The 11,480-nt window shown below is 42.9% G+C and overlaps 1 protein-coding gene across 2 annotated transcripts; it reads left to right on the top strand.

Annotated features, from left to right (window-relative positions):
- The first annotated feature begins 224 nt into the window (after window positions 1-224).
- On the top strand, window positions 225-7,692 carry LOC119363032 (putative anthocyanidin reductase). Of its 2 annotated transcripts, XM_037628331.1 has the most exons (5): window positions 226-484; window positions 588-757; window positions 5,948-6,160; window positions 6,814-7,208; window positions 7,303-7,692. In XM_037628331.1, exons 1-5 carry the CDS (start codon window positions 379-381, stop codon window positions 7,454-7,456), a joined length of 1,038 nt encoding a protein of 345 aa, XP_037484228.1. In that variant the 5' UTR covers window positions 226-378; the 3' UTR covers window positions 7,457-7,692. The 2 variants fall into 2 exon arrangements, with proteins under 2 accessions (XP_037484229.1, XP_037484228.1); XM_037628332.1 differs by lacking the exon at window positions 5,948-6,160 and having other exon boundaries at window positions 225-484.
- Window positions 7,693-11,480: the final 3,788 nt, after the last annotated feature.

Below are 11,480 nucleotides of genomic sequence, written 5' to 3'. Positions count from 1 at the left end.
CGGGGGTCATCCTCCTTTTCTAAAAAAATAAAAAAAATTGCATGCACAGCAAACGAGATGCGGCTGTACGTTGGGCGCATGGCCGGCGCTCAATAAATTCTGACAGACTCGTTTTCATTGCCACCTTCAAACGGATAAAAATGAATAAAAACGGACGTTTTGGGATCGTGTGCTTGGAGTTGACCAAACCGGTGGTGGAGTGGACACCTACTACGGGCTCCGATATTTCCGCTCCCGCGAGACATCTTTGACGAGGCAAATCTGGCGACAGCGTCATTGTCGACGATCGCTCGGGAGAGCCCAGCACCCACCCCACACGTACATATAAAGACATGATCACGGGGCGTCACCGTGGATAGACAAGACCGGCCGGAGAAGATGAGCAAGGTGTGCGTCACCGGAGCTGCAGGGTACATCGCGTCATGGCTCGTCAAGAAGCTCCTCGAGAGAGGCTGCACCGTCCACGGGACCCTGCGGAACCTCGGTACGCGCCCGTGCTCTCTCGCGCTGTTCTCTTCGTGCGCGCCGCTGTCCCCGTCGATCTTCTGTTCTTCTCTGAGCGTTCTTGGTCCGTTGTGGACACGCAGGGGATGAGAAGAAGGCGGGGCTGCTGAGGGGGCTCCCCGGCGCGGCGGAGCGGCTGGTGCTGTTCGAGGCGGACATCTACGACGCCGCGTCCTTCGAGCCGGCCATCCAGGGCTGCGAGTTCGTCTTCCTGGTCGCCACCCCGCTGCAGCACAACTCCGGCAGCTCCAAGGTAACCACTCATTAGTCTTCTCGGCCGGTTGTGTCTCGATCATGAGGATCACAACGGACAAGGGTACTCTTATTTATATAAGAAGGTACCGTCACAGTCTGCTCCGAGCTCAAAGACACGGACACCCTCGTAAACACTAAAATCCAAAAAAAAGTAAACAATTTAAAAGAACCTGATTTTTTTTTTCTGGATGAACATCAACATATCTTCTACCATCCTGTAAAAGTTCACCTACAAAAGACATCTGTGTAGGCATGTACAAAAAAGTAAAAATCGGGACTCAAAAACACACACTTGGATCCCGCAAAAAAACACAAACATTTGGAGCACTAACTTTTCTGTTTCTTTTGGCACAAATCACTATGGATGTCTTTTGGTGGCGAAATTTTACAGAATGTTAGGACGCTTGTTGATGTTAATCCACAAAAGGTTTCAAATTGTTTTGGTTTTTTCTTTTACAGTTTTATCAGAATTTACTGTTTATATGGGTGCATCGATGCTCGGGATTGGAGTAACATCTTCGCTTTCGCTAACACCTCACCGGTGGATATATGTTCACACAGGAAAGGTTATTTCACGGTCAGTTGACTAGCAAGGGTCTGGTGGTCACTTTCCGACAGCTACTGTTGCACTGTCGGAAGGACGCTCACCACCTGCAACTCTCACTTCTGGTTTTCGATAACTTTCTTTTTAACACACACATTCAGAAATGTCTTCATCTTTCAGTTTTTTCCAACAATTTTAATATTCCCAACATCCAAACTTAAATACACCCACGTAAAGAAGGTACTCATATATTTACAAAAATAAAGAAGGTACTGACACAGGGACATGAATCATCTGCACCGAGCTCAAATACACCAATATAAACAGTTAAATTCGAAAGAATAGTAAATGCATTTTAAAAAGAATTTGATTTGTTTGGATGAACTCAAGATGTCTTCTAACATCCTATAAAAATACTCAAGTAATCCCCGCGTGCATTTCGAGATTTTACCTTGGTCATCAATATAATCAAATAAATATGAGTTATGTGAGACAAAAGGTTATATAGTTGAATTCTATTCCAAAAAATGTATTCAATGATTTTTTTCGAAGAACCTCTTTGGAAGGGCAGGGGGCACCCGCAATTTCCATTAGAAGGATAAAACATGTCCTGTTTATATGGAAAACCGAAACCAAAAACCTACAGAAATGAGCCAGTTTACAAGGAAAACCGGATACAAAAAGCGAACGTAGCTCGGTTAATTAGAGAAAAACCGGGCAAAACCTTCTCGTACCCATGGCCACAAAAACCTCGCTAAACTAGGCCACGAGAGCTGTAAAATATGAAACAAAATCAACTAAGGAGCACTTCAACTGCCGCCACCTCGCCGTTCGAGAGAAACGCCAACACAGAAGGGAAGCGATCCTGGGCCTCCCCAAAATCAGAGGAAGGCAAGACACCATACTTAGAAGCATCGCCACTCCATGCCTGACCGCAGCCGAAATCGTTGCCCCCCGGGATCCGCCAATGCTGGGACATGCGCCAACCACGGGGTCACAACTTCAAAGACCGTGCCTCCAAGAAGGAAACATCATCGAGAATGCCGCCATAGTCTGACCTGGCGAGCCAAGTCAAGGCTATCACCCGAAGTAACGGACCCCATCGTATGGGAGGTGCCAATGCTTCTCAAAAACGCCACCAAGAATGGAACGTCGTGAAGAGTGCTGCCGTTGCCAGCACCGACAAAGTCAAATAAGACTTTCGTCCAAATCCACGAACAATGCCAAAGCCAAACTGCAACAGGAAAGTCCATCGCACGTCACCCAATATTGACCTGCTAGAGGAAAAGTCATCGACCATGCGAACCTGAATAGCCATCCCCGCCAGAGACCGCCACCGTGCTGCAACACCACCGTAGAACACCGGCAAGCCGACTCCCCCCACCAACTGACACAGCACCGCACCCCGCCAACCACTACCCCACCTCCATTGGTGCCTGAACGCGCGCATATCGTCGACCCCTCTGGTCCGCTGCTGGACCGGAGATATAATTTTGAAGTCACATAACTTATATTTTGAGTCATGATCATAAATATTGTGAAACAAAATGAAATATCCTATCGCCATCTCAATACAGGTAATACACGATGTCTTCATTTTATTTATCTTTCTTGACTCATTTTTGGTGTATCGGCAGTTTGTTGTATTACACTTTAAACTAACCTAGAGTCATGCTTAGGCAAAAATTGATGGCAATGAAGTAATCTCGGTATAATTGATGGACATTGTTAAACCTTGAAATGTGTGTCTTAGACTCACGAGGAAGAGTAATGCAGTGCAGGATTCGTGCAATCATGCAAATCCTTGCATGATGAAAAATAACCATGGCTACGGTCAGTGGTCACCCATCCAAGAGCTTTCTCGTGTTAGAGCTTCTGCAATCGGATTGGCAAATCCGTCTCCCCTAAACATCAGTCGACGTGCCCGTGAGTGACCCCTATTGGGCAGCCCCTCATATCTTTTTTTCACGAATACGCAAAGGTTTCGTATCTTTTCGTTCATAGAAGAAGAGTGTCAACATGAGATTACACACACTCACAAGCCATGTGCGCTAGAGGCATGTTTGTGAGTGATGGAGCAAACAGATCAAAGGGGCTGCTCATCCCCAAAACACAAAAAGGCTAACTCTCGGGAATGATGTTTCTTATCCCTGTAGCACCGGCCTTGGCCCAGAGGCGTGCCTCGTCTTTGATGGTGGTGTTAAGCTAAAAGACCGATGGCTGATCATGGTCGAAGACGCATCCGTTGCGATGCTTCCATATCCACCACACAGTGAGGATGGTGATGGATGCGAGGCCCTTGCGAGCGAAGACTGGCGCTTGGTCGGACGAAGTTGTCCACCATGTTTGGAAGGGGGTGTCGCCATCTGGTAGGCTACTTGATGCTCTCACCTAACTAAGTATTTCCTGCCATATTTTCCTAGAGAAGGAACAGGACGCGAGAAGATGTTGCATCGTCTCTGGCTCTTGGTCGCATAGGGCACACACGTTGTCGTGGGTGAGGTCGTGCCGCGCAAGACGGTCCACCATCCAGCAATGCTCTTGCATCACGAGCCCCTCATATCTCCTACGGACAATGACACTCCTCATATCTAACCCTTTAAATCCATTCAAATCCATACACGTCCATCATACCATTAATATCATAAGATCTTTGTGTAGTTTCATAATTTAAATTCATAGACGTCCATCATACACATTAATATCATAAGATCATGGTGTAGTTTCATAATTTTAACGTATATAGTTCAAACATAATTTTTTTTGAAGTGCACAATTCAAACATTAAATTCTTTGGTCCTTCTTAGTTTCTATTGTGGGTCCACATATGCTCTGTAAGATCATTTAGTAGTGGACCCATATGTGCACTTGTTCATCTCAAAGATTCTGATGAATTTGCAGAAAATTCATAATCTAATCCGCATCTTGTTTCGGGATGTGGACTTGTTCACCAGGCTTCTCAAAATCATGAGTTCGGACTGCCCCTTTACACTCGTCCTTGACAATCGTACTATGTAAAATGACACAACATGCCATCAACTTCCACAAAGTCCATGATTACCACATCATAGCAGCTCCATGAATAATTTCCCAACGACCTTGGAGCACTCCAAATGCCCTCTTCACATTCTTCCTAGTTGCTTCTTGCATTGTTGCAAAGTGACTTTATTGTTGTCATGGGAATCGGATATGGTCTTCACAAATGCCGCCCACCGAGGATAGATATTATCTGCAAGGTAGTACCTCATGTTGTAGTCATGCCCATTGACATTGTAGTTGCACGGCGGCGCTTCCCATTGCAAAGTGTCCTGAACACGGGAGATTGTTGGAGCACATTGATGTCATTGTGAGAATCAGACATGCTAAAGAAAGCATACCAAATTCACAAGTCCTTTGATGTGATTGCTTCGAGTATGATGCCGGCCTCTTTGATGTGACGTTAGTACATCCCGCGCCAACCCTTGGGACAATTCTTCCATTGCCATGGCATGTAATCAATTGAACCAAGCATACATGAAAGGCATCTTGCTGCTCCAATCATCATCAACTTTTGTGTATCTTGCACACTTGGTTCTCTTGGATATTTTGCTCCAAAGACCTGCACCATGACGTGGGCAAATCTCACAGTGGTCTTTAGGCATGACCTCCCCATCCAAACTATCTCACCAACGACATCAACGGTGGTACGTGGTGCAAGCATCCTCATAGCAGTCGTGTATTTCTGCTTAACAAAGAATGAGAGTTATCCGCTGCAATCCCTGGTGAACCTGAAGTAGGGATCATGTGCCTTCACTTCCTCCACCATGCATAAGAACAAGGGTTTGCGCATATAAAAGTGTTGACGAAAAGTATCAGAGAATGTTGGTTTGGGATCAAATTACTTGTAGAGAAGTCGTGCTCCAGCGACCCTATCTCGGTTCAAAAGTATCCTCCCATTGATACAACCCTTGAAGTTCAGAATGTGATCCACCTCTCTGCCCATTTCCTTCTGGATGCTCATGTTCATTATCATCTCAATGTCCTACTCAGACAAATCGAAGAACTCTTTTGCATTAATTCATCAAGCTTCGTGTTTCCATACTCCTCACCAGAATCCATCGTTTTGCCTACAAAAGAATCACAGAAAACTGCTCAAACAATTTGTCAAACACATAGACGGCAAGGTGCGGTCTGAGAATAGCCAGACATACCGCGGCGTCCGGCGAGGCATCGGTGTACGGAGCGGCGAGACGGCCGTCGGCCGGGGATGAGTTTTGTGGCGGTGATGGTGGTGGAGTTAGGGGAGGGCTGGAGCGGACGAGAGAGAAGAGAGGATGGCTAGTCTGATAAGGCGGGGGAGATTTGGTGAAATTTGTGATCGGTCCTGTCTGTCGAATCCGACGTGCGCGTCCCGGCTTGCCAACCAGCCCGGCATATAGGACCAGTCAGAGGTGCCCGGCCGGGTCACGTTTTTGTGACCGGTCACTGACCGATCCGTGTGCTCAGACGCATAGAAAACGTTTGAGGAAGCCGGCTTTAGATGCTTTTACCAGCAAGTTGCATGCACGATATTCAAATCACAACATACACTAATGTCGCATTTCACTTTAATCGATTGTAGCTAAGTTATGCCATGCCTTTCTTTTATCTGATTTGATTTTCCAGTACAAGGACACCACCGAAGCAATCGAGGACGCGACGCGTGCCATCCTACAACAGTGCGAGCGGTCCAAGTCAGTGAGACGTGTCATCAGTACAGGGTCTGTTATTACGGCGTCGCCACTCAGCGAGGACGGGAAAGGGTACAAAGAGTTTGCGAATGAGTCCTGCTGGACCCCGCTCGGCCTGCCCATTGATCACAGCAACGAATTCATGGACGTGAGTGCGTTCTTGCGATTTTGATGTTTTTTCTGTACACAGTGATATCTTTCTAAGAAGTATATATGTAAACATATATGTAACACGGAGTAGTTTTTTGAAATACGTGAAACTTTTTAACACATTTTTTTGTAAACACAAACATTTTCTAAATGAGTAAATATTTTTTTTCAAAAGTCGATGACCATATATCTAGTCGTGTATGAATATATTTTTCTAAATACATGAACATTTTTTAACACATGAACCTTTTTACTTAAACATGGGATGAAGTTTTTCTCGAATGTATGAGCGTGTTTATATTAAGAAACATGAAATTTTTTAATTTTCCAGAACATATTTTTATTTTAAAACTATTTAAATAATATTATTTAGAACCTATTAAATTTAAAAATTCTGGATTAATTTTGTTTGTGAATATATTGCATCTGCCCTTATAGCCAACCTTGTGCATTATATAGGCTATTCCACGGACTTTGTGTGGAATAAGAGCTGCTAGTCTTTTGCCTGTTCTTAAAAAAAAACTATATTTTTAGCAAATGGCCGGCTTGCCATGCTAGGCCCGTAACATGGCCACAAGCCTGCTCACTTGTTGTACTATCAAGCTTTGTTGTTGTTTTGGAGTTCCATGTTCACTTATGTTATATATGCAGGATTACCTTTCCTCTAAGTGCATCGCTGAGAAGGAGCTAGTCAAGTACAACGAGCGCCCCTCGGAGAGCAGAGCGTTCGACGTCGTCGTCCTGTTACTGGGCCTCGTAGGAGGAGACACCCTCCTGCCGTACATCAACGAGAGCCAACACTTCATGCTGTCGCCTTTCACCGGCATCGAGCCTTACCACAACGCCCTCAGGTACACGCAGGCCCTCCTGGGCGCCGTGCCGGTGGTGCATGTCGACGACGTCTGCGAGGCGCACGTCTTCTGCATGGAGCGCCAGGGTGACGTCGCCGCCGGCCGTTACCTCTGCGCCACCGCGCACCCCAACATGCAGGATCTGGTGGAGCACTACGCGAGCAAGCACCCAGAGCTCAAACTAGCGCGGAAAGAGTATGTTTCTTCGACTAAATGTTCCAAGTCAGGTATCTCATGGTGCGTTGTGAATTGTGATTAATACTATGTCTCTTTGTGTGTGGACTGTCAGGGTGGTGGGAGAGGGAGTCAGAGTGCAGGCCAACACGAACAAGCTTGTGGAGCTGGGGTTCAAGTTTAAGTACCGGGCAGAGGAGGTGCTTGATGGCAGCGTGGATTGCGGGAAAAAGTTAGGAGTGCTGCCAGTGGCGGATCAAGGATCCTAAAAAAAGATCTAACGGAGGAGAAGCCACGTGGACAGTATATTCAAGCTGAACCCACCGGGATGAGATACCCAATTTGCTCAAGAGTGGAAGCTGGTTAATATGGATGTGCCATCACTGGGTCAATTTATCTTTTAGATGTTATATGTTCGTGTTCTTGTAATTTTTTTCTTGGAACTCAATGAAGTTATTGTATCTTCCGTTGGCAATTAGTTTGGGTTGGTCTCATGAGTTGTTTCTATTAAGAGTCTGAAAGAACGTATGTTCGAAACATTTTCTTTTACCCCCAAACCGTAGAATAATAGTTCTACGGTATATTTTATAAAAACTCAATATATTACAAAGAAGTGGAAAAGAAGACCTAAAAGGCCAAAGATCAAGTCAGGACCTAGCCAATGCATGTTCTAGGTATAAGAGTCATGGATTTACAAATTATTGTATAACCACTCGGAGAAACTTTGTTCATACTTATCCTTAATATTGAATCTAAGGAGTTCCAGGTCTTGCTTCAGATAGAACCTCCATGCCTGAATTGACTGTTGCGGAGCTCTGAAAATTTTGTCATTTCTCTGAAACCATACATTCCAACATCCCAATATGACAATTTCCGATGCAAATTGTTTTGGAAGGAGTTCCCTTGCAAAGGTGGTGTCCTCATACACAGATGCACCTCTCTTTCTATTTGGTATCAATGAGTTCCAACAATCTTGTGCAAAGTTACAATCCAATAAAAGATGCATAGTGGTCTCTTCTGCCCTCTTATTGCAGTTAGGACAATAAGGATTGTCAAGGTGCATTTCTTTCCTTTTGAGAACTGCTATGTATATTGGAAACGTACATAGACGTGTGTGTGTGTGTGTTTTTCTTCGGACATGGAGTATTTGATTCCGAGCTCATATGCTCTCGCATGAACAGTAAAATCGAAATGATAGTAAAAAAATTCAAAAAATATCTGATTTTTTTGTGATGAACATTGACAAAAGTTCTAACTGCGTGCAAAATTTCAGGCTGAAATGACATTCGTGGAGGTCTGGGCAAAAATAATAAAATTGATGCTCCAAAAAGACTATTGTTGGAAGCATTTTGGAGGATTTTGTTATTTCTGTCCAGACCTCCACAAATGTCATTTCGATCTGAAATTTTGCACGCAGTTAGAACATTCATCAATGTTCGTCATAAAAAAGTTCAGATTTTTTTTGATTTTTTACTATTGTTTTTTATCTTACTGTTCATGCAGTTGCATATGAGCTCGGGATCAAAAGAGCACTTTTGTTTTTCTTCTCTTTATTATTCGGATATCTCAATGTGATAGATCTACATATCAATGCATATTTGATAAGCTTATCCATAGTGTCTTGGCCAGGATTTCTAGGTCTAATTATACTTTTAGGCATTATGTGCTCGGATTCTTGTAACTTTCTTGAAATTGAGGTTATTGTAGCTTCTTTACGGTTAATTCTGGGTTGATACCATGAGGTTTCCATGTCAATATTTTGATAGGGGACCGATGAGGGACAAATCATTTGAAAAAATTTTTGGGCAAGTTGGTTTTTTCTTAGTGCGGCAGAAACAAGATCAACTGGCACCAACTTGAGCCAGTTAAATTTTTTAGAGCACTCGATCCTTTGCAACCACAAAACAGAAGTTCTTGAGGTGCTTAGGCTTGGTCTAAAACATAAGAGGAACTATGTGATACATGATAAGACACAAGAAAAAAGGGAAACAGAACACAAATAAAACAACTAATATTTTTTGAATACGGAACAAAATAAAACAACTAATATTTTTTGCCCACAATTTACACAAAAATTACTCTTTTTATAATATGCAAGAATACAAATATAATAGTGAAATTTTCGTAAAAATAAAGTTTTGTAAGTATGAATGAATTAGTGGCATTGGTATCAACCTAAAATAAGTAAGAATATGAAATAAAAATTGAATCAAAATCAGAATAATGATTTTTTTAAAGAATAAATTATTGGCATTGATAGTACCCTTTAAACTGTCCAAGCTCCGGTAATCCATCTATGGACTGGTGCAAGCATCTCGGAGTTAGAATATACGCTTTGAGGAGGTGATCAAAGCATATGGTTTTATACAGACTTACGGTGAAGGCTGTATTTACAAGAAAGTGAGTGGGAGCTCTATAGCATTTCTGATATTATATGTTGATGACATATTGATGATTGGAAATGATATATAATTTTTGGATAGCATAAAAGGATACTTGAATGAAGATTTTTTTAATAAAAGACCTCGGTAAAGCTGCTTACATATTAGGCATCAAGATCTATAGAGATAGATCAAGACGCTTGATAAGATTTTCAATGAGTGCATACCTTGACAAGATTTTGAAGGAGTTCAAAATGGATCAGTAAAAGAAGGAGTTCTAGTCTGTATTGTAAGGTGTGAAGTTGAGTAAAACTCAAAGCCCGACCACAACATAAGATAGAGAGAGAATCAACGTCATTCCCTACGCCTCAGCCATAGGTTCTATAAAGTATGCCATACTGTGTACCAGACTTATTGTGTACCCTGCCATGAGTTTGGCAAGGGGGTACAATAGTGATCCAGGTGTAGATCACTGGACAACGGTCAAAATTATCCTTAGTTACTAGAGAGGACTAAGGAAATATTTCACAGTTATGGAGGTGATAAAGAGTTCGTCGTAAAGGGTTACGTCGACGCAAGCTTTCAAACCAATTCGGATGACTCTGAGTCTCAATCTGGATACATATTGAAAGTGGGAGCAATTAGCTAGAGTAGCTCCATGCAGAGCATTGTAGACATAGAAATTTGCATAATACATAGGGATCCGAATGTGACAGACCCGTTGACTAAACTTCTCTCACAAGGAAAACATGATCATACCCTAGTACTCTTTGGGTGTTAATCACATGGCGATGTGAACTAGATTATTGACTGTGGTAAACTCTTTTGGGTGTTGGTCACATGGCGATGTGAACTAGATTATTGACTCTAGTGCAAGTGGGAGACTAATGGAAATATGCCCTAGAGGCAATAATAAAATGGTTATTATTATATTTTCTTAATCATGATAAAGATTTATTATTCATGCTAGAATTATGTTGACTGGAAACTAAAATACATGTGTGGATACATGAACAAATACCGTGTCCCCGGTGAGCCTCTACTAGACTAGCTCGTTGATTAAAAGATGGTTAAGGTTTCCTAACCATATACATGAGTTGTCATTGGATAACGGGGTCACATCATTAGGAGAGTGATGGGATGGAAAAGACCCATCCATTAGCTTAGCATATGATCGTTTAGTTTATTGCTATTGCTTTCTTAATGTCAAATACATATTCCATTGACTATGAGATCATGCAACTCCCGGATACCGGAGGAATGCCTTATGTGCTATCAAACATCAAAATGTAATTGGGTGATTATAAAGATGCTCTAAAGGTATCTCCGAAGGTTTCTGTTGAGTTGGCATGGATCGAGACTAGGATTTGTCACTCCGTGTATCCGAGAGGTATCTATGGGCCCTCTTGGTAATACACATCATGAGAGGCCTTGCAAGCGAATTGACTGAGCAGTTAGTTACAAGATGATGTATTACGGAACGAGTAAAGAGACTTGCGAGAAACGAGAATGAACTAGGTATGAAGATACTGACGATCAAATCTCGGGCAAGTAACATACCGACAGACAAAGGGAATTACGTATGTTGTCATAAGGTTCAATTGATAAAGATCTTCGTAGAATATGGAACCAATATGGGCAAGGTTCCGCTATTGGTTATTAACCAGAGAGGTGTCTCGGTCATGTCCACATCATTCTCGAACCTGTAGGGTCCACACGCTTAACGTTCGTTGACGATATAGTGTTATATGAGTTATATGATTTGGTGACCGAATGTTGTTTGGAGTGTCGGATGAGATCCGACATGATGAGGAGCTCCGGAATGGTCCGTAGGTAAAGAAGGATATATAGGACGATAATATTCGGACACCGGAAGAGTTTCATAGTGTACCGGGTAGTCATTGGATCGCCG

Source organism: Triticum dicoccoides, chromosome 2B (assembly GCF_002162155.2).
Source record: "Triticum dicoccoides isolate Atlit2015 ecotype Zavitan chromosome 2B, WEW_v2.0, whole genome shotgun sequence".
NCBI lineage: Eukaryota > Viridiplantae > Streptophyta > Magnoliopsida > Poales > Poaceae > Triticum > Triticum dicoccoides.
Note: the sequence above shows the minus strand (reverse complement) of the source record. Positions and strands in the feature narration are given on the sequence as shown.

Bases quoted from the DNA above. Each gene is read 5' to 3' on its own strand.
- LOC119363032 (XM_037628331.1), top strand. From the start codon at position 379: ATGAGCAAGGTGTGCGTCACCGGAGCTGCAGGGTACATCGCGTCATGG. The intron at 485-587 runs GTACGCGCCCGT...GTGGACACGCAG, and splicing joins CGGGACCCTGCGGAACCTCG to GGGATGAGAAGAAGGCGGGG. The intron at 7,209-7,302 runs GTATGTTTCTTC...GTGGACTGTCAG, and splicing joins CTCAAACTAGCGCGGAAAGA to GGTGGTGGGAGAGGGAGTCA.